The 22,921-nt window shown below is 37.2% G+C and overlaps 1 protein-coding gene across 2 annotated transcripts in view; it reads left to right on the forward strand.

Moving 5' to 3' along the window:
* The window catches only part of TRIP4 (thyroid hormone receptor interactor 4), a 48,746-nt gene that overhangs the window by 1,464 nt on the left and 24,361 nt on the right, over positions 1-22,921 (forward strand). The window contains exons 2-9 of one of the 2 annotated variants that reach the window (XM_043920213.1): positions 2,702-2,871; positions 4,311-4,432; positions 5,557-5,769; positions 7,330-7,408; positions 10,226-10,355; positions 12,113-12,328; positions 15,442-15,568; positions 19,850-20,037. In XM_043920213.1, the coding sequence (XP_043776148.1) occupies positions 2,702-2,871; positions 4,311-4,432; positions 5,557-5,769; positions 7,330-7,408; positions 10,226-10,355; positions 12,113-12,328; positions 15,442-15,568; positions 19,850-20,037 (1,245 nt within the window). Of the gene's footprint in view, positions 1-2,701; positions 2,872-4,307; positions 4,433-5,556; positions 5,770-7,329; positions 7,409-10,225; positions 10,356-12,112; positions 12,329-15,441; positions 15,569-19,849; positions 20,038-22,921 lie in introns of both variants that reach the window. The other variant, XM_043920211.1, reaches the window with a different exon arrangement.

A 22,921-nucleotide genomic window follows, 5' to 3' on the forward strand; every position in this document is an offset into this window, starting at 1 on the left:
GACATGGACCAACAGACTGGTTCCAAATAGGAAAAGGAGTACGTCAAGGCTGTATATTGTCACCCTGCTTATTTAACTTATATGCAGAGTACATCATGAGAAACACTGGGCTGGAAGAAGCACAAGCTGGAATCAAGATTGCCGGGAGAAATATCAATAACCTCAGATATGCAGATGATACCACCCTTATGGCAGAAAGTGGAGAAGAACTAAAAAGCCTCTTGATGAAAGTGAAAGAGTGAAAAAATTGGCTTAAATCTCAACCTTCAGAAAACTAAGATCATGGCATCTGGTCCCATCACTTCATGGGAAATAGATGGGGAAACAGTGGAAGCAGTGTCAGACTTTATTTTTTTGGGCTCCCAAATCACTGCAGATGGTGACTGCAACCATGAAATTAAAAGACGCTTACTCCTTGGAAGGAAAGTTATGACCAACCTAGACAACATATTAAAAAGCAAGACATTACTTTGCCAACAAAGGTCCATCTGGTCAAGGCTATGGTTTTTCCAGTGGTCATGTATGGATGTGAGAGTTGGACTATCAAGAAAGCTGAGTGCCAAAGAATTGATGCTTTTGAACTGTGGTGTTGGAGAAGACTTGAGAGTCCCTTGGACTGCAAGAAGATCCAACTAGTTCATCCTAAAGGAGATCAGTCCTAGGTGTTCATTGGAAGGACTGATGCTGAAGCTGAAGCTCCAATACTTTGGCCACCTCATGCGAAGAGCTTACTCATTGGAAAAGACCCTGATGCTGGGAGGGATTGGGGGCAGGAGGAGAAGGGGACGACAGAGGATGAGATGGCTGGATGGCATCACCGACTCCATGGACATGAGTTTGAGTAAACTCTGGGAGTTGGTGATGGACAGGGAGGCCTGGCATGCTGCGATTCATGGGGTCGCAAAGAGTCGGACACGACTGAGCAACTGAACTGAACAGAAAACTACATTAAATATTTTGTAATAACTTATAATAGAAAAGAACATATCCAAATCACTTTGCTGTACACCTGAAACTAACACAAAGTTGTAAATCAACTATATGTCAGTTTTTAAAAATTTTAAATATTTAGAGATACTTTTTAAGATTAAAAAAAAAAAAAAACCAATCCAAGCTTTCACTGCTGAGGGCACAGTTTAATCCCTGGTTAGGGAACTAAGATCCCCCAAGCCTGGCAACATGGTAAAAAAAAATAATAATGTAAACAGGTTAATGATTAAAAAATAATTATTCAAACATTTCACTTTTAGTGACTGCATATTAGATTTTGTAAAGTCCAAAAACTTGAATTCATTTGCCCCTTCCATTAATGAAGGTTTAAATAGCCTCCAGTTTTTTGCTAACTCAAATAATGATATAGTTAACATTTGTGCATAATTCCTATGTCTCTTATTTCTTAGAGAGTTCTGTAAATGGAATGAGTGGATTGTTTTTAAGGCACTTTCAATATATTGTCTGATTGGTTTATAGACAAGTACTGACTTGTACTCCTACCCCTTTCATTTATTTATTTATTTTTTTTCCTACCCCTTTTAGATTTCACTTTTAGAAACCCCTCATCCTATTTTCTTAAAGTAGATCTGCTCATTCTGATATGATGCTAATCTTTTTTTTTTTTTTGCCAATCTTAATTTATAATTTTTAAGAATGTTAAATCAGTAACTGGTTAGCTTGTAGTATACATATTTTTAGCAAAAAAAAAAAGATTTTAGGTTTTACAGTATAAAAATTAAGTACTTTGTATTGTTCCTAGGAAAATATAATGACTGCAGATGTGTAGTTATGGAAAGTATTATGTTTTTTTAAAAATAGCAGTGATTTTTAACAGTTTATTGAGATGTAAGTTTTGTTCAGTAGAGTCACTTGTTCAAATGTAAAATTTGATCAGTTTTACAAGTATATGTAGCTTTGTAACCATTCCTCAATCAAGACATAGGTAGTTCTTGCTTTGCGCGGTAGTATGGAACCATAAAAATGACTATGCAGGCTTAGACCCTGCAAAGTGATCTTAATTTAAAAAAAAAAAGGGACAATTTTTTTGTTATTCTATGACCTTCAAAAATGTTTGTCAAAATGTTAAAAATTCTGCTATCAGAGTAGAGAAATTTAAAAAATAAAACAAATACGTATTTCGTACACTGAATTTTATGTTGGAGTCTGGTTGATTAACAGTGCTATGTTAGTTTCAGGTAAATAGCAAAGTAATTTAGTTATGTGTGTGTGTGTGTGTGTGTGTATCCTTTTTCAAGTTATTTTCCCTGTTAGGAAGTATTTCTGTGTTTAGGGAAGTCCCACAAGCCTAGCTTCAAAACACTGATTTGATTCTAGAAATAAAATTTGTTAGTTTCAGGTATACAGCAAGTGATTCAGTTATACCTGTATATTCCTTTCCAAGTTATTTTCCCATTTAGGTTAAAAAGTATTTCTATGTTAAGGACAGCCCCAGAAGCCTGTTTTCAAAACACTGATTTGATTCTAGAAATATAAGAAGATAACATGAAAGTTAAGACTATGAACTAGTTGGCTTCAGTCTTTGTCCTAATCAAATTTATATCCCTAGCATCTAACCTTGAACTTGGCTCAAAATAAACACTCTAATGGATTAATAAATGTTTTTTACTATCTTGATCTCTGTTATGATTATTGAAAAACATAGTATAAACTAGCTTTGTTTTAACAACTTATTTCTTTGCTTCTTGAGGTATGTTTTGTCCATTGAGAGTGCTGAAGAGATACGAGAATATGTTACTGACCTCCTTCAGGGAAATGAGGGCAAAAAAGGTCAATTTATAGAAGAGCTTGTAACCAAATGGCAAAAGGATGATCAGGAGTTGACTTCTGATGCTCTGCAGCAGTCCTTCAAGAAAGATGGTAGGTTAAGTTAATGTGATTAACTTATATAAATTAAAGGTTGAAATATTGGTAAATTGGCTGGTTTATAGGATTGCATATGTTCTATCACCCCATATTCCCTCAGAGCTAACTTAAGCAGAATTGTGTTTACATGTTTTTAGTTCAGTTCTCTTGTATAGTTGCTAAGTCATGTCCAACTCTTTGGCAGCCCCATGGACTGTAGCCCTCCAGGCTTCTCTGTCCATGGAATTCTCCAGGCAAGGATACTGGAGTAGGTTGCCATTTTCCCTTCCAAAGGGTCTTTCTCACCCAGGGATCAAACCCGAGTCTCCTGCATTAGCAGGTGGATTCTTTACCACTGAGCCACCTGGGAAGCCCAAGTTCAGTTCTACTTGATCTGTAATGAATATTGTTTTAGTTCAGACTTTTTCAACTTAGAAAATATCACAAAAATACTTGTTTGTGATACAGCTATAGCTTCAGAATAACTTGAAAAATTTAAAACATGGATTAAAGAAAAACTTTATACAATAATGTAAGTTTTGTTGACCGGTTTCAGTATGAGTAGCATTTACAAGTAACTAATAAGTTAAACAGGAGAAGGCAGTGGCACCCCACTCCAGTGCTCTTGCCTGGAAAATCCCATGGATGGAGCAGCCTGGTGGGCTGCAGTCCACGGGGTCGCTAAGAGTCGGACACGACTGACTGGCTTCACTTTCAGTTTTCACTTTCATGCACTGGAGAAGGAACTGGCAACCCACTCCAGTGTTCTTGCCTGGAGAATCCCAGGGACGGGGGAGCCTGGTGGGCTGCCGTCTGTGGGGTCGCACAGAGTGGGACACAACTGAAGCAACTTAGCAGCAGCAGCAATAAGTTAAACAGTACTAAAGATGAGCACTAAACTAAATAAGTCATTATTATTATACAGTCTAAAATATCAGATTTTAATTTAACTTCTATGTTTTTGGCTATACTACATGACTTGCAGTACCTTGATCTCCCCACCAGGGCTTGAGCCCTGGCCCTTGGCAGTGAAAACTCTGGAGTCCTAACCACTGAGCAACGAGGGAATTCTATTTAATTTAACTTCTTTTTAAAATTTTTTTCATACTCTTTTTTTTTTTAATTGGAAGATGACTGCTTTACAGTGTTGTGTTGGTTTCTGCCATGCAATGTAAATCAGCCGTAAGTATAATTTAACTTCTTAATGTTACCCAGTAGTCTTTATCATTGACTGTAATCTTGAAAAATGATAGTTTGAATTTAATTCTGATTTGAGAGGAAGAGATAATTTAAAAACCTGCCTGACTTCTTGACTCTAAATATTAAGCATTGCCTTCCCTTTATTAGCTATTAACTTACCAATGAATCCTACTATTTCCAATCTATCTATGTACATATATATACACACACACACACATATGTTTTTTTCTTCTTCTTTAAATAAATGTTAGAAGGCCAGAGATCAGGAGACCAGCTGAAGAGGAGTAGGCGGAAAGGGAGAAACAAACAGGAAGCTCCTGCATTTACTGAACCTGATACAACCACAGAGGTCAAAACACCTTTTGATTTGGCCAAGGTGAGTGCTCAGAAACGAGGCTTTTTCTGGCTCTATGGAAAAGATGAAACACCTGATACATTTCAGAGAACAAGGGGTATACATTGGTCTAGAATGGCAACTTGCAACAAGTGTATGAATTTTAAAGAGTGATAATGATGGCATATTCCTTCCTATATGGTAGTTTGGTTTTTTTTTTTTTTTTTTTGCAGCTTGATTAAATTAGTATTATAAGGACATTTTCAGTGATTATAAATAGATACAATAGAAAATATTTAAGGAAATGCACCAGGGCTTCAATTTCAACATTTTTTGTGGGTTTGTACTGAAAGAATTTGAACTTTAGCTGTTTTAAGATTTTCCAATGTTAGAACATTCACTACTACCACCACTGTCATCATTATTTAGCATTTAGAGCTCTTTCATATTCTCTCTTGGCTCCCAAAGTAGCCCCATGAAGTAAGCAGAAATATTTATATTCAGGGTAGTTAGTTACGCTAAGATGGAAGAGTAGTGATCAAAAAATTCATTTGTGGTGACTGTGCAACAACATGTGGAGAAGGGTTTCCAAAATAATGTGAACTTAAAAAAAAATTGTCTTAAGCCTTTTGTTAATTGGAATAAAATGAGCAAAGACTGTCATAAGCAAAAGAAAAAACACAAATGACCAATGAACATTAAAATGTTTATCCTTAAATAAAAAATAAAAACAAACAAAAAAAAAAAACAAAATGTTTATCCTTACCAGCAATTAAGTGACCAGGTTGTCACCTTAATTGCCTGGACTCTCCTGGTTTTAGCACTGACAAGTCCTGTATTCTGAGATTCCACTGAGTCCTGGGCAAACAAGGATGGTTGGTCATGCTACTAATAATCAAATAAATACACGTTAAATCCCCTGAGATACCACCTGTCAAATTGTCAAAGTTTTTTTTCCTTTGACCTCACCACTCAGGTGTGAGATCTTAGTTCCCCAACCAGGAATTGAACCCATGCCCCCTGTGTGGGAGCTTGGAACCTTCACTACTAGACCGCCAGGGAAGTCCCTATAAGTTATTATTGAATAGAACTGAGGTTTTTTTCTCCTGACTGCTTTCATTGTCATGAATTATTTGATGTTATTTCTGATACCTTTGTACCATTAGGCACAAGACAACAGCAGCTCCTTGAAGAAGAAGACGAAGTTTGTCAGTTTATATACAAAAGAGGGACAGGACAAGCTTGCAGTCCTGATTCCAGGTCGCCACCCTTGTGATTGCCTGGGCCAGAAGCACAAACTGATCAACAACTGTCTGATCTGTGGGCGGATTGTCTGTGAGCAAGAGGGTTCTGGCCCTTGCTTATTTTGTGGTTCTCTGGTAAATTGTTTCTCTCCTGTTTTACTACGCTTTGGTTTTGGTTTTTTACTATGCTTTTGACTTTATTACACCCCTAGTAAAGTTCTCTTTTTCTTAGTAAATTTCTTCCCTAAGGTGTCCTGTAAATTTAAAAAAAAAATTTTTTTAATTGAAGTACAGTTAATTTACAGTGCTATGCTACTAGTAAATTCTTATAGCACGAACTTTAGTCAAAAACCCAAGGTGATACCCTAGAATGAGGCCTATTTGTGAGAAGGACTTTGATCACATACATTGTGAGGAATTCCAAGTCTTGTGTCAGATTCAATTCAAGAAAACTTTAGGGCCTGAAACATCAAAAATTTTTGTCAGATCTCAGATGTGGCTCATATTTCTAGGGATGCAGAGTCACTGTGACATAATCCTCAGGTCTTTATAGCTTGTTTTTCCAGAACACCTTCTTTTTATAATGCTTCATTATCTGAGTGAGTGAGCTCAAAAGTACAGCTGTAATTACAAACATCCAAGTGAGTTGTCTAGAAGGCTTGTTCTACCAGTTGAGCTGACTGGCAGAAACAGTGGCATTTGCTATTGGTGAAAGCATATTTTGTGTTGCTTTGTTTTCCCTTCTCTTGTGGGGCCTTTAATTTCTCAATATACTCAGATAATAAGTTGATTGAAAAATGTAGTATCTAATATAAAAAATGTCCAGAAAACAGTAGCAAATATCCTCCCATCTGGGGCTTTTCTCTAGAGAAACACCCGACAGCTGCTGGCCGGAACTCCATGTGCCACTCAGGCAACTGCTCGCAAGTACAGTGTTTTCTGTTAGGTCTCTTGGATCCTTCTGTTCAAGAAACAAAGTAATGTAAAGCAGATTGGCCTTGAAGTCTTGCAGTTTTATTAATTAAGCTTAGTATGAAATTGTTTTTAAGTAACTCCTTTTTTAGAGTAAAATACCTTCTTATTCCTTGTAGTGATTTTATAATATAATTTTTTCTTTGCTTAATATGTTTATTACTTGACAAGTAGGTAATGTTTGAAGGCAAAGAAACAAAATACATGTAAAAGCTAGACTAGTTTTCACTGTTGGCACTGTATTTTGCTTCTTGTTTTGACTTTTTTTAATAAGATACTTGCGGAACTTCCCTGGTGGTCCGGTGGTTAAGACTCTGTGCTTCCATTACCACGTGGTGCAACCAAAACTAAATAAATAAGATACTTGCTTATAATTTCACTCGTAAGACTTGATTTTTTTTATTAGAAATGGAAGACTTTTAAAAAAATGTATTTTTCTGTATTCTTAGTGGTGCCAAATTTTTGTATTTTGAAACTAGTCATTTAGGGACATTTGCATGAGATCAGTTTTTTGTATGGTTCATAAAGGAAGGAAGAAATGGAAAGAGACTAGGGTGAAACTCATTTGGATATATATTTTTTGGTGTATTTGTCTTGATTAAAAAACACTGACAGTCATTATTTTATTGCTGTATCTAATGTGTAATTTGAGGTTACTTTTTAAGTATATCAAGCAAACAATATCTTTTAACTATGGGATCATATGTTTTGTCACTTTATTAGGTATGTACTCATGAAGAACGAGATATTTTACAGCGTGACTCAAACAGGAGCCAGAAACTACTGAAGAAGCTCATGTCAGGTAGGCAGCAGTCTTTTAATTGGATCACTGTGGTGATGGATCTGTGATTGTTGTATCTGTGATTGTTCCTCTTACTTGTGTCCTGGTATGTAAGATGCAGTTTATTTACTCATTTATTCTCTAAGCAGTTTTTTAAAAATATTCTTATTAAAACCACCTACCATTGAGCAAAAAAAAAAAAATAACAGTAATAATAATACTATTGGATTATAACCCAAAGAATATAATAAGAATTAACTGAATAAATTAATAAATGGGGGAGAAGGGACTGCTCTTACAGAATTCCAATTAATAAAATGAAGGAATTGTGGGAACAGAAAATCATCATTTCTACACCACAATAGTAATAATTGCTACAAGCAGGATCCGCCAATGGATGCTGAAATTATTGGATGAAAGTTTAAGAATCGGAGATGTGCACGATCGTGAAAGAAAAGGAAAGACTGAAAAACCGTCACAATTTGAAAAGAGACTAAGGAGAAAGGACAACTAGTTGCAGTGTAGGATCTTGAATTGGATCCCTAAACAGAAAAATAATATCAGTGGAAAAGATGTTGAAATCCAAGTGAAGTCTGTAATTCGGTTGATGATGTTGTACCGAAGTTAATTCCCTCCTTTGACAGTGGTTCTGTGGTGTGTGAGGTGAGGCGCTGACATTAAAGGAAGAGGGGCCAGAGTCACACAGGAGCTCTCTGATTTTTGCACTCTTCACAGTTTTTTACAATTGAACAAAGCATAACAAAATTAGCTTAAGGACATTTTTAAAGGGAAAACGATCTACTCGGCCCTTTCTATTTGTGCAGATATTTCGTTCCTGCTTTATTTCATAGTTGTTTTTTAAATATAGGTAGATTGGTATTATGAAGCAGTAATCATAGTGTGTACAGAATTTTATGTTTTTCCTTTTTTAACTAATATTTTGTAATTGTTTATGTTGCCATTCATATTTGTAATTTTTAGTGCCTAAAAATAGTCATTAAATTTATTTATTATAATTTGATTATTTATTTTCCCATTACTGGATATTTTTACTCTTTCCAAATTATAAATGTTAACACAAACGGTCCACTTTGTTAATACTGTATCTTTTGATTTATTTCCTTGGGATAAATTCCTAGGAATGGGATTACTGAGTCAAACAATATGATCATTTTTGACACTTACGACATATTTGCCATATTCTTTTATCAAAATACTGTGCTGCTGCTGCTGCTGCTGCTAAGTCGCTGTAGTCGTGTCCGATTCTGCGACCCCATAGACGGCAGCCCACCAGGCTCCCCTGTCCCTGGGATTCTGCAGGCAAGAACCCTGGAGTGGGTTGCCATTTCCTTCTCCAGTGCATGAAAGTGAAAAGTGAAAGTGAAGTCGCTCAATCATGTCCGACTCTTGGTGACCCCATAGACGGCAGCCTACCAGGCTCCTCTGTCCTTGGGATTTTTCAGGCAAGAGGACTGCAGTGGGTTGCCATTGCCTTCTCCAATACTGTGCTAGTCTACAACAAGTAGTATTTTACCCCCAAACCTATCACTATTGAGTTTTTACATTTCATATTATTTTATTTTTATTGTCATCATTTTTTAAATTATTATTAATGAGATAGAACATGTCTCCATACTTTTTCCATTAGAATTTCTCTAGGGTCATTATTATGAAACAGATAGTTCTCAGTGCCTTTTTTCTTTGGCTGCTTTGAGTCTTCATTGCTGCATGGGCTTTCTCTAGTTGTGGTGGGCAGGGGCTACTTTCTAGTTTTGGTGCTTGGGCTTCTAATTGTGGTGGCTTCTCTTGTTGCAAAGTGTGGTCTTCAGTAGTTATGGCACATGGCCTTAGTTGCCCCCTGGCATGTAGGATCTTCCCAGACCAGAGATCAGACCCTTATCCCCTGTATGACAAGGTGGATTCCCAACCACTGGACCATCAGGGAAGCCCCAGTACTTTTCTTATATTCAGAACACAAGAATCAATCTCTTTTTTTTTTTTTTTTAATTTTAAAAGAAAGATTTGACAGGACTTTAAATGGGCCTGGAGTTTAGGTAAAGAGAAAGCCTTCATTATAGCCTAGTTGCTTTCCTAACACATTTTAGGTCTTGATTCTATCATAATTTATGGGTATCTTTTCTGATACATAGATTTATGGTATGTTGTCACTAGGGAGATAACACATGGACCGAGGAATGGATGTGGGCCTTAGAGTTAGACCTAAGGTTAAATTTTGTTTCTACCTTTTAATTTCTAACTTACCCGAACTTGGTGAATTTATTAATGTTTCTGAACTTCAGTTTCTTTATCCATAAAATAAAAATAATAAAAACTGTCTTACAAGGCTATTGTGAGAATTAAGTAATATAATATGTAATTTTATAGTCGTCATCATTGCTTTAACATCTGATAAGTTCTCATTGTTGATTTCTGTTCCTTTCCTGAAATTTCTTCTCTTTTTTCCTTTTGTTATTTAGTTTTTAACTTTGATATATAGAAGTAGTTTAAAGATGATATTCAGCCCTACTCAATGAAGTTTTTCATTTATAAGGCATTTTTATGTTGTTTTATTAAAACAGTCTGTTACCCTTAGTAATCCACATTCCCGTAAGGAAAGAAGTGGATCCTTAACATTGATTGAGGACTTACTATGTTTCAAGTGTTGCTTGATGCCTGAGGAAGTAAAACATGGCCTGTGGTACCTGTTTGTTTTCCATTAAAATGAAGGCTATCATTAGGAACACAGCCATACCTTCTGAAATTTTTTTCTTTGCTGCACATGATACAGCTAATTTGTATGATATGCTGACACCATTTGATTTCCTTACTGAATTTCAGGGACAGAGAATTCTGGGAAAGTGGACATCTCTACCAAGGACCTTCTTCCTCATCAAGAATTGCGATTTAAATCTGGTCTGGAGAAGGCTATCAAGCATAAAGACAAGCTGTTAGAGTTTGACAGAACTAGGTATGATGTGGTCAGAATTAAAAAGGCTAAGAAGTAGAGTAGTCCATTATTTTGGCACTTTACCTGCAGCAAAAGAAGAGCAAATGCTCTGTGTAGGAGGCCAGCCGCTTGTTTTGAATCATGTTTGACTAAGATAGACTTCCACGAAGAGGGCCTACCCTGCAACACGTTCTCTTTCTTGGCAAATGCTAGTGTACCCCCTGGAAAGTTGATTTGGATGGAATTCCCCACTTATTTCACTTGAAGCCATTCATTAATTCAGTCAATGTATGCTGGATACTCCATAAGAAACTGTCTCTGGGAGAGCGTTGATACCATCTCATGGGGACACATGACTCACTCTCCCTTTTTCCTCTGACACTAAAGTTATTTTCTGATTTAATAATGTCCCTAAGTTGAGTTTTATACTCCTGTGCTTTTGTCATTTAGCCCTCTCACCTTTCTTTAGGAGAGAGGTTTATGGATTTGTTAGTTCTAATTTTTTTTCTTCCTTTGGGCAAAATATGTTGAAACCCAATTAATGGTAAAGAATGTTTGAATAGTATGTGTATGCTCACTTCTCAAGTAGCCATGTGGGAATCCTTAGAAAGACCCTGAATCTCTTACTGTGACAACTGAATATGTCTGTTCCTGGCATTATAATCCTTTGGTTATATGCACCTACTACTTTGAAATCACTTGCTAGGAATACATGAGATATACTTTGAAAGCTATTCCCTAAGTAAGCCCATCACAAGATTTTTAAATATCACTTTTACCCTTACTCAGTGAAATTTATCATTAGAAATAGAGTACATTTTTTGATAAACAAAAACTGGAAAAAAGTCTCTCCCTATTGGTATTTCCCTTATGCCAGTGTGTTTCCAGGGGCACCAATTTCATTATGTAAGTTTGTGTATGGGACCACTCTCAGTCTATTTTAAAACTTTTATAATTCCAGCCAGGTCCTGGAAAATTGAAATCAGAATCTGATTTTCAGTATTTCCCTATGCCTGTGTATGTCACTAATTAGTAATTATTCCTTTCAGACTGATTTTATGACTTTAGAGTAGTCACTTAACTTTTTTGAGGCCCAGGTTTATTATCTATAGAAGGAGAGAGTTGGGTCATCAGGATTCCCTCTAGTTCTTAATTTCTTTGTTGGTATGATCTTAGAAATAAGCCTGATTGGCTTATCTTGGAACTTGGCCCTTGTATATTAAGTGAGGGACTGGGGATGAGGTTAGGGAGGGGGTGGATGAGGGGGTGGAAACTGACCGCAGTAATGCGGTAATAAGATATCCTAAAAATATGCTCCAGGACTGAGAGTCCAAGATAGAAGTCCAGTTTCTAAGCGAAGTGGCAGCAGCTGGGTCTAGCAGGAGGAGTCTAGGTCCAGATTGTAGAAAGACTAGGTTATTAAGTAAGCTGCCAAGACATGAACTCAGAGACAGCAAAATGACCCATAAGCCCAGTTATAAAAAAGTGAGGGCTGGACTAGTAGGAAAATAGGAGGACAATGGATATGGTGCTATGTCTTTTTCTGCCTGAGGGTGCGATTCGTTCTAAGAGCTGAGCCTGCAGTGGGAATAAGGTATATACAGAAGCTGGAAATCAGAGCTTGACCTGGTTTAGGAATATTTTGGAGCTTCTACATTTGAAATAATAACCTTCAGGACAGCACTTCAGAGTGAGCTACTTGTAACAGTTTCCCAATAGTCAAATCCCTGTTTGTTAACAGGTGACCTAATTGCCATATGTTCTTTTTCTTTCCTTAGCATTCGAAGGACCCAAGTCATTGATGATGAGTCAGATTACTTTGCTAGTGATTCTAACCAGTGGTTGTCCAAAATTGAGCGGGAGGCCATACAGAAGCGAGAGGAGGAGCTGAGAGAATTTCGACATGCCTCTCGGCTCTCTAAGAAGATCACCATTGATTTTGCAGGCAGGAAAATTGTGGAAGATGAAGATCCTCTAGCTGAGTATCACAGCAAGTACGTGGGCAAAACCAGAAAGGTCTGAGAGAATTGGGGAGTTTTAACTGTAAAGGATTTGCCCTCCCCGCAGCCCCACCCTTTAATGGGTTTGTTATTTTTGTTAGTTTTTAGAGTAATGTATTCATTTGGAGTAGAAACATGGATGAGTAACTAAGAAAATTGTGAAAATGAGCAGTGAGGGTAACTTGTCCTATTAGATAACTACTGTGGTTTTAGAAAAAGTTGTTTTTAAAGCAATGAGGTACAGTTTGGGCACAGGAATAGATAAATGAAATGTAATAGAATCCAGAAAAGACACCTGTATGTCTGCATTGTGTGTGTATGGGTGTATGTTTATAGTTACATAAAACTTTTCTGAACAGTAAGAAAAGGATTAAATGAAGGGTCATCAGCTTTGAAAAAAATACACATTAGATCTCTACCTCAAAAACAAAAAATCTCTACTTCAAAGTATGCTGTTACAATAAGTTTGACTAAAGAGTTAAATGCAAGAGAATTCCCTAGTGGTCTAGTGGTTAGGATTCTAAGCTTTCACTGCTGGGAGTCCCAGTTTGATTCCTGGTCAGGGAACTAAGATCATATAAGCCGTATAGTGTTGCCTCCCCCCACACCAAAAAAAAGTTGAATACAAAAGAAATAAAAAGGATCAGAAGGAAATAAAATAGTAGAAATTTATAATATAGTTAATGTCTTGGTATAATAAAGCTTTTTCTAAGAAAGATACAAAAGTCAAAAAGACTAAGATATTTTAAATGATGTAAATAAGTACAAGATGGAGAGAAAGCGTTTTAAACAGTTTTAACAGTTCAAAAAAGCAATACCCATACTATATAAAGACACATCTGGTGGAAAAATGGGCAAAAGCTAAGAACAGATAATTTACAGGTGAGGAAATGAAAATAACCAATAAACATTTGAAAAGCTGCTCAGCTTCTTATTAGGTAAATGCAAGCTTTGAAACATGTATCATTAAGTTGTCTGAAATTTAAAATTTATAATACTGCATAATCTGTGACTAGTAATATGAATATGTTCTCTTACTGTGGAGGGAAATAGTAAAATGTTCAAGTTTCATCACCAAGAATGAACCCTAATGGACACACGTTTTGGAAGTGGCATACATATCTCTGTCTCTCCTCTCTCTCTCTTACACACACACGCGCGCACACACACACACAGAAAACTGGATACTGGAGAACACAGTAATGCTTTCTACTCGACCCAGTCCTTGACCTTTCTCTTTGATTTGTGGCAGATCCATCACAGATTTTTCCTAAACAGAGGTTATTCTCTCCTTAAGGCAAATGCTACCACTAACTTCAGTAAATTTGTTTTCAACTATTGCATGTGTGATACACAGATATAAAGAAAAAATTGTTTCTGGGTGATGGGTATAGACATTTTTTATTTTATATTAATTTGTATTTTCTTGTTTTCCATAATACGCATGGATCATTTTTATAACAAAAATCATTTTTATGTTCAATAAAAAGCGGTACAGCCTTTTAGAAGTAAAATTGGACACTATCTCAAAATTCAAATTGTGCATAGCTTTTGACTTTTTGACACTAGATACCAAGATGCTAGTTTCTCTGTTTCTTTCTTTTTTTTTTTCATTTATTTTTATTAGTTGGAGGCTAATTATTTTACAGTATTGTAGTGGTTTTTGCCATACATTGACATGAATCAGCCATGGATTTACATGTATTCCCCATCCTGAACCCCCCTCCCTGTCTGTTTCTTAACAACAACAAAAAAATTGCCATTCTGATACATAAAAAATGGTAGTTTTTCATAATTTTTATTCACTTTCCCCCCCTTTGGTTGTATGGTAGTAAGTGTGAGCATTCTAAAATGTATTGAGTAGCTATTTGTATTTTTTTCTTCAATAGATTCTGGAGTTCTAGATGTCCTTAACCAGTGTACTGTGTCTTAAACCTGTTTCCCTCCTTTAGATTTCATTATCTCTGTCCTATTTTACACTCACTTCTTACGTCAAATTCTTGTACTTTTTGTTTTGTTTTGTCTTAGCTTCATGTCTTTGTTTCTGCTTTTCCCTTGCTTTGGAAATCCTTCCTCCCAACTTTGCCTTTCAAATATCTGCCTCCCCTTTGAACTTCCTTGGTACAACACCTGAGATGATAAGTAGTAACTACCAAATGGATTGTATCTGTCTCATAGTAATAATTACATCCTCTCATGTTTTGTTTATCATTATTTTAGCTGTCTTAAACCTGCCACTTAGATTCAAAGCTTCCTGAAGGCAGGAAAACCCTGATCTCCTCCCCATTTAAGGTGCTTTGTGGGTAAGAAGTGCCTAACAAATACCTCTTTAATTATATTCAAGGTCAGGTTCAGCCTTCCCTGCTAGTAGAACCTTTTCATTATCTTGTCCCTTAGAATTACTATCATCCACAAACATTTGTCAAGCAGGGACATGGTAGTATAGTGGCAAGTAATGAAAAGCTGTAGAGCAGAGTAAGAGATGGTTCCTGCAGGACCTGTGATCACTTACTAACCAGTAGGACTAGTTCCATAATCTTCAATTGAAATCATCACATTCTTTTATAGGTTGAGAGCCGAATATTCATAGCAAACACCACAGACACAGGATTACATGGGGTATATTTGGTGACTGTTTAAATAGAAAGTGCTGCAGGACTTCAGAGAAAGGAATAAGTACTTTTGTGCTGGGTGGGTGGAAGGACTCCTTAGAAATTCTGGGCCATGAAGCAAGGATAGAATTCAGATCAGCATGGAGGAATGGGAAGGGACTGTTGAGCAGGCAGAAGAATAATTGAAGGTGTTGAGAAATAGTCTGCCCTAGAATAGTGTGCTACCTATTTTCTTTGTGTTCTGAAACTTCAACTAACTAATCTTCCTTAGGGTTCTTAGAGTGAAGAGAAGAGAAGGGGAAGTTAGTAGGGGGAGCAGGGAAGGTCATCCATGGATCCCTCTTTGAATTTCATATTGTATTACTAATGAAGAGTCTTATGTGTGTTTGAATTTCATATTCTATTACTAATGAAGAATCTTATGTGTGTGCCATCTAAGCATATTTTGAGCATAGGGCATTGCCAATTATTGAATCCTTTGGTTTGTTATCACAGACTAGATGAGGCAATACATGCCATTGCCAATGGAACCTTGAACCAACCGCTGACCAAATTGGATAGATCTTCTGAAGAGCCTTTGGGACTTCTGGTGAATCCCAACCTGTACCAGCCCCCTCCCCAGGTTAGTGGAACTTTGCTCTAACTGATGGTGAGAAAAGTTTGGGCCCGGATATTTCTTCTTTCAAGTGTGCCTGTTTCATAGGCTGTAGACACCAGTCTGCTCTCTCAATACTCCTACCCACCTTATTCTCTGACCCAGTTTGTCCAATTTTTTTTTGCAGCACTTGTGACAAGTTACCATTTGAGTATTACCCAAGAGAAGGTTTTGTTAAGTACGCTAGAGGTGTAAGGGCTTCTCAGGTGGCACTAGTCGTAAAGAACCTGCCTATGATCTCAGTGCAGAATACCATAAGAGACACGTGGGTTGGAAAGATTCCGGGGAAGAGGGCATGGCAATCCACTCCAGTATTCTTGCCTGGAAAATCCCTTGGACAGAGAAGCCTGACGGGCTACAGACCATGGGGTTACAAAGAGTCGGACACGACTAAAGCAACTTAGCAAGCACACACGCATAGAGATTTAAAATACTCCCATGAAAAAAAAAAATAAATAAAAAAAATAAAATACTCCCATGGTCCTTTCGTTAATGGTTTTTGTTTGTCTTTTATAGAATGTGGGTAGTCCCCTAGTGTTGTGTTGTAAATTAATACATTAATTCACTTATCCATTGTTGTCATACATTTTGACATTAAGTACATTGAGCACCTAATGTGTGTAATCCCATAAGTAAGTGATCAACCAGACACTGCTTCTGTCCTCAAAGAACTCACGGACTAGTAGTGGAAAAGATGACATAGGCAGTTCTAATGTTGATAAAGATATAAATAAGTACAGTGGAAACCCAGAGGAGGGAAAGACAGTTGAGAGGAATAAAAGAGGCTTTTATAGAGAAGCTGGCATTCATTAAAAGTAAGTATCCAAGTAAATGGTGTTTGGGGATGGTGGGGAAAAAACAGTCCAGTCAGAATTAACCACAGGAACAAGGCATGGGAAACACACACACACACAGTTGAACAGTGTAGGGGAGGATTGGGAGTGGTGGCCCTCTGCACAGTCAAAAATTCATGTTTAAGTTATAGTTGGCCCTCCGTAAAGTAGTTCCACCTCCACAGTAGGTTCCACATCTACAACCAACTACGGGTCATGTAGTTCTATAGTATTTATTATTGAAAAAAAAAAACCCACGTATAAGTGGACCCACATAGTTCAAACCTGTATCATTCAAGCATCAACTATATAGGGAATAGTGAATTTAGACTACAAATGTAGTACTCATAAAAGGAATTTTCATAGAAAACAAGTGGGGTTAAGTAGGTAGAGTCAGATCACTAAAGAGTTAAATGTTCAGCTAGAAAGTTTTCACATTTTTATTTCGTAAATGTGAATCATAGAATGTTCTTAAGCAGAGAGATGCAATCAAAGCAGTGTTTAGACAGTTTAACTGGAGATCCTCATGCAGCACTGTACATAAGCCAGGTTCTTTGCTGAACGCCCGCATGCATGTTCAGTTGTGTCCGACTTTTTGCAACCCCATGGACTGCAGCATGCCAGGCTCCTCTGTCCTTGGGATTTTCCAGGCAAAAAATACTGGAGCAGTTTGCCATTTCCTACTCCAGGGGATCTTCTCAACCTGGGGATTGAACCCGAGTCTCTTGCTACTCCTGAATTGGCAGGTGGATTCTTCACCCCTGTGCCACATGGGAAGCCCTCTTTGCTAAGTGCTGGGAAATTAAAAGGTAAAAACCCTTGAGGTTTTTAAGGACTTCAAGTTTAATGGGAAGATGTGTTTGAATACAAAGAATTTCAGTTCCTTAAGATAATTGCTATAATAGACACATGTCACTGGGAGAGAGATCATAAACTCACAGGAGTCACAAAAGAAATGGTGTTTGAGGAGACCTAAGGGATGAAGAAGCAGACAGATTTGGGGAGGGACTTTTAGGTAGATGGTGTAACATGTACAAAGGCTCCCAGCAGCTTGAGAGCACTGTAGGTTGGGAGAACCATAAGTAATTAAGTATTCTTAGAGATTAAACTGTACTAGTAAGTGTATTAGTTTCCCAGGCAGCTGTAACAAAAGACCACAACTGGTTGGCTTAAGACAAGAAGTTTATTCTCTCACAATTCTCAACACTGAAATCAAAGTGTTGGCAGGGCCCCACTTCCTCCAAAGGTTCCATGGGAGAATGCTTCGTTGCTTCTTTGAGGTTCTGGTGGCCCTGGGCATCCCTTAGTTTATGGCTGCATCACTCTGCTCTCTGCCTCTGCCTTTATGTGGACTTCTTCCCCATATGTCTCTGTCTCTAGGTATTCTATCCTTTTTTTGGTCTCTCCTTTTGTAAGGGTATCAGTCACTGGATTTGGGGTTTACCCTAATCCAGTATGACTCTGTCTTAGCTTGATTACATCTGTTTGCAAATAAGGTCAATTTCACAAGTTCTGGGGGGACATAAATTTGAGAGGGATGCTACTCATTCCAGTGTAGTAGGTAACATATCATGAAAGCCCTTATGTCTCAAGAGTTTGGTTTTATTCTAAAGTTGACAGGGAAGACAGTGGGCTTCCCTGGTGGCTCAGATGATAAAGAATCCTCCTGCAACTCGGGAGACCTGGGTTCAGTTGGGAAGATCACCTGGAGGAAGGCAAGGCAACCCACTCCAGTATTCTTGCCTGGAGAATCCCCATGGACCAAGGAGCCTGGCCGGCTACAATCCGTGGGGTTGCAAAGAGTTGAACACGACTAACTAAGCACACACACACAGACAGGGAAGAGTCTTGGAAGAATTTTAGCAGAAGACTGGCATGACTTGCATGCCTGTGTAGAGAGTGGATTGGAGGGAAAAGTAAGACAGAAGCACAGAAATTGCTAGGACAACGATTGAGCTAGCATAGTGTGAAGACGATCAGGGCCCAGGTTGGTGTTACTCGGGCAGTAGAGAGTTATTTAGAGGTTAAAAATGGAGATGAGATGGGTTATCTCATGGGTTAAAATAGTATTATTAAAAGACAATAAGATTAATTTAGAACAGTAGCTGTGGGGTAGAAAAACAGGTAATATGAATTAGAACTGTAATAGAGATAGAACCAGAGAATTTGGACCACAGGATTGTTCAAATACCAACATTTTTATGAAATCACTTATTTCCCATGTAATGGATAAGTTGTGCTTCTGTGTTCCCACTTACGGACTTAAATCCCTGTGTAGTAATTACTCATATATGCCTTATGTTGTGGACAGTTATTTAAGTGTCTGTCCTTTACTAGGATTGTAAGTTCCTTGAAAGCAAGAACCTTTTCTTTTTTTGTATTTTATATGTCTTCCTACTTTATATGCTTTTCACATATACTGCATTAAGTACTCAAATGTTTATGGTTTGTTTTTCTTTTAGTTATGACACAATTAATTACAGTCATTTTATTGCAGAAAGATTCTTAGAGATTCAATTAGTCCAACTCCATCATCTTACAGTTGAGAAAACTGAAATCTTAGGGGTTAAATGATTGCTTAGAGCCTCTACCCTCCTAACATTTTTGTTTTCCCTATAAATTATTAAATAAAAGATTAATAAGTTAACTAACTGAGAACCTCATCATCCTGACAGAGCCCCTTTTTTTTGTAAATAAATTTCAGAGCACTCAGTCTTCTTGCTCAGGAAGAAATGTTAACCTTTGTCATTCTCTGACTGAACTACTGCCAAGACTCTCCAGCCTCCTATAATTATCCGTACCCTGCAATTTGGTATTCTTTTTACTTGATGGGAGCCTTGTTTCATTGTGCTCCATCCTCTCTTTCAGGGGACAAGTTGTTCATTGCAGGATAAGAGAATATTAATAACTTCATACATCCAATAGTCAGAACCTCTGCCCCCTGAAAGCATCTGTTTGGCTTTATCATGGTAACAGTATGTGACCCAGTTCCTTAAGCACATGAAGAACATGTGAACCAAAATGTTGAACCTTCCTTTGGCTGATAGAACTGTATTTGGAAATTTTCCAGAATCCAGTATGGATCATTAATAAGTTTAAAGTGTTAATAATTTCAAACCAGTTATTTGGTCTGATAGTTGTGCTCTGGCTGAAATTAGGAAGCTATATTTGGAGAATTTAGCATTATCTAACCATCCTTCAAGATGGGACTATGTTATCATACCTGGGACTTCTACTGAATTTATACCTTCTCCATTTTTTTTGGACTTTGTTTCAGACAGAGGTGGGGGTACTTTTTTCTAAGAGAACATTCCCAGCATGATTCATTATTATTAGAATTCATCTCATTTTGTATGCCTACTCCAGATTTTTCCCTTGTTAGACAAATTGTGTGTTTGATTTCTTTCTTGCACAGTGGATAGACCAGACAGGTGCAGCCTCACAGAAGAAGGCTTTGCATCCAGCAGGATCAGGACTAGAGTTCAGTTCATGTCGGCATCAGTTTCGAATCCAGGACCAAGAATTTCAGGAAGGCTTTGATGGCGGCTGGTGCCTCTCTATGCATCAGCCTTGGGCTTCTCTGCTTGTCCGAGGGATTAAAAGGTAAGGACAGAAGTGAATTTTGACAGTGAAAGATTTTACGTAAATTTGATTTAGCTTGATGGATTGGGATTCTTCTTCCCAGCCTAGCAATGATTTATAATACTCATCAACACATAGAACTTTAAGCAGTGTATTCATGCATGTTATGGACTGTTTTTTAAAACTGAATAGCTTAAAAGAAACCGAGTTTAGAAAGACGACAGATCTTAGTCATAACAAAGAATAGAATGGAAGTTTTTTCTTCTTTGGAAGGAAGTTTATTGAGAAAACTTCTCCTGCCTTTGCGTTTGTAATATAACACTCAGCAACCTTAATAGTTTGATCCTATTTGAAATTCAGAGTTCTTATGCCTATTTATTAATTTTTAAAAGTCACTAGCTTAATTTTGGCTTTGTTTTTCTATCTATACATCTATCTTTTAATATGAATAACCATATTGAGAAGCTGTTCTAACACAAATTCCTTTTCTACAAAAAGTGGGGAGTAGTAGTGAGGATAAGTAGAGGTATTGTAAAGTCGTAAATGTGAGTAATGGTGATAGCTTACTCTTCCGTGGTTTCATATATTTCCTCTTGAGTTCAACTGTTGCCTTTGCTTTTGTAAATGTAAACAGAAAATTGATAAATAGAGAAAAGGAGCTAGAAAAAGAAAGAACATCTATAATTCCACTGCCTAGGAACAGCTATTGTTATAATTTTGGAGTATTTGTTTGTATTCTTTATCCTTTGCAGATTGTTACATAGTGAGGTCATAATATGTAGATATATGTTTATGGTTTTCTTCATTCACTTACTATTATATGTTCATTCTCCCTTGTTTTCCCAGTTTTATTGAGATAAAATGGACATAAAACATCGTCAGGGTGTACAACATAATGATTACATATATATGTATATTTTGCAAAATGATCACCATGATATGTTTGTGTTAAATCCATCACCTTGCATAGTTACAAATTTTTTTGTTTCTTGTGATGAGAACTTTTAAGACCTACTTTCTTAGCAACTTTCAAATATGCAATACAGTATTGTTAACTTCAGTCACTATGCTGTACATTACATCCCCAGGATTTATCTTATAATTAAAAGTTTGTATCTTGTGACTGCCTTCACTCAGTCTATCACTGTATTTATGAGTTTGCTTTTCTCAGAGTCTACAGGTAAAGTAAGATTGTAAAATATTTATCTTTCTCTGTCTGACTTAGCATAATCTTTCAGGGTTGGTCCATATTGTTGCAAGTGCAAGACTTTGTTTTCTTTTATGGCTGAATAATCTTCATCCATCCATTGGTGGACATTTGTGTTGTCTCCATGTCTTGGCTGTTGTAAATAATACTGCAGTGAGTGTGAGGATACAAATACCTATTTTTTCCTTCTTGTTTTATCTGTTAGAATTTTATATCCCTGGCATTGTCCTAACTCATCACAATAATAATGCCTTCTATTTAAATACAATTTTATACTTTTCAAAACAGTAGCTGTGTTGAAGTAGCTCAATCGAGTATTACTACAGTCTTAAACATTTAAGCAGGCAAAGGTAAAGTGTTGGATTGACCAAAAAATGTGTTTGGATTTTTCCATAACATGTTATGAAAAACCCGAATGAGGACTTCCCTGGTGGTCTAGTGGTTAAGAGTCCACCTTGCAATGCAAGGGACGTGGGTTCTATCGCTGGTCAAGATCCCACATGCCGTGAGGCAGCTAAGCCTGTGCACTGCAACTAGAGAACCCATGAGCCACGACTGAAGAAGCCTGGGCGCTCTAGAGCCTGGGCTGCGTAACAAGAGAAGCCTGCACACCGCAGCTAGAGATGAGCCCACATGCTGCCGTGCAGAGCCCGCGCGCTGCAGCAAAGATCCAGTGCAGCCAAAAAAAAAAAAAAAAACCCAAACAAACATTTTGACCAACCCAATAGCTTGCTCTGAATTGCAAAGCCTAGTTAGTGGCAGATAGGGAACTAGAGTTCTGGTTTTCAAAGTGCTGTTTCCACTCTTACTTTGTAAGCTTCAGTCATTTCTCTGCTTTCTTGAAAAAAATTATTATCAGAATTTAGGAGCAATCATTTCAACTTTAGTGTTTTCCACGGTTAGCTGTGATTTACCTCCTCGTGAAGGTGCGTTACTATTTTTCTCCCTTCTTGAAAGTCCGGCTTTCCTGCTTCACCTCCTAAATGTTCCATAATGTATGTACGTAGTGGCATTACAAGTGCATGTGAATCTGCTTCTGCTCCAGGGCACCTGGGCCCTCAGATCTCTGTTCTTCTCATTCCATTCTCTGCTGTTGAGGTGTCTTCCTTTCCCAAAGTAGAATACGAAACAGCTTGCTTTTTGCTGAGGGAATCAGAATGTTTATATTGCTCTCATCCTATTTTGGATCTGTGTTATCCACATTTTCTCACTGAAAAGAACAGGATGAACAGCATCCAACCCACAGTCACTAATCCCACAGAAACAAAGTGGGTGGTTCTGCCACATTTGTGAGACTGTTTTCCCAGTATCCCTTGGTATCATTTGGAGTAGAGGGAAGAAATATATTGATACATTCTCCACTTATTGGGTATCCACCATGTGCCTGGTACTCTTCCAATTCATCTGTGTTAGAAAACTAAGGATAAGAGAATTTCTGTTTCCCATTATAAGGCAAATATAATAGGGTTATATTATCAGGCTACTTTATTTTGTCTTGTAGAAACTAAAGGAGACACATTTTTTTGTAATCCTTAGAAAGTAGGTAGCTATAACATTCTCTTGATTGCATTTTGTTATTCCACTTAAAGATTCTTTCAAATTAGTTAACAGGTTGTTTAATTATCTACAAAGAATATAACCCTTTATAAAATACTTAGAAAATATAAATGAATGTGGTTGCAATTTAAAGATGATAGC

The sequence above is a fragment of the Cervus elaphus genome, chromosome 12, assembly GCF_910594005.1.
Source record: "Cervus elaphus chromosome 12, mCerEla1.1, whole genome shotgun sequence".
In the NCBI taxonomy this organism is placed as follows: Eukaryota; Metazoa; Chordata; class Mammalia; order Artiodactyla; family Cervidae; genus Cervus; species Cervus elaphus.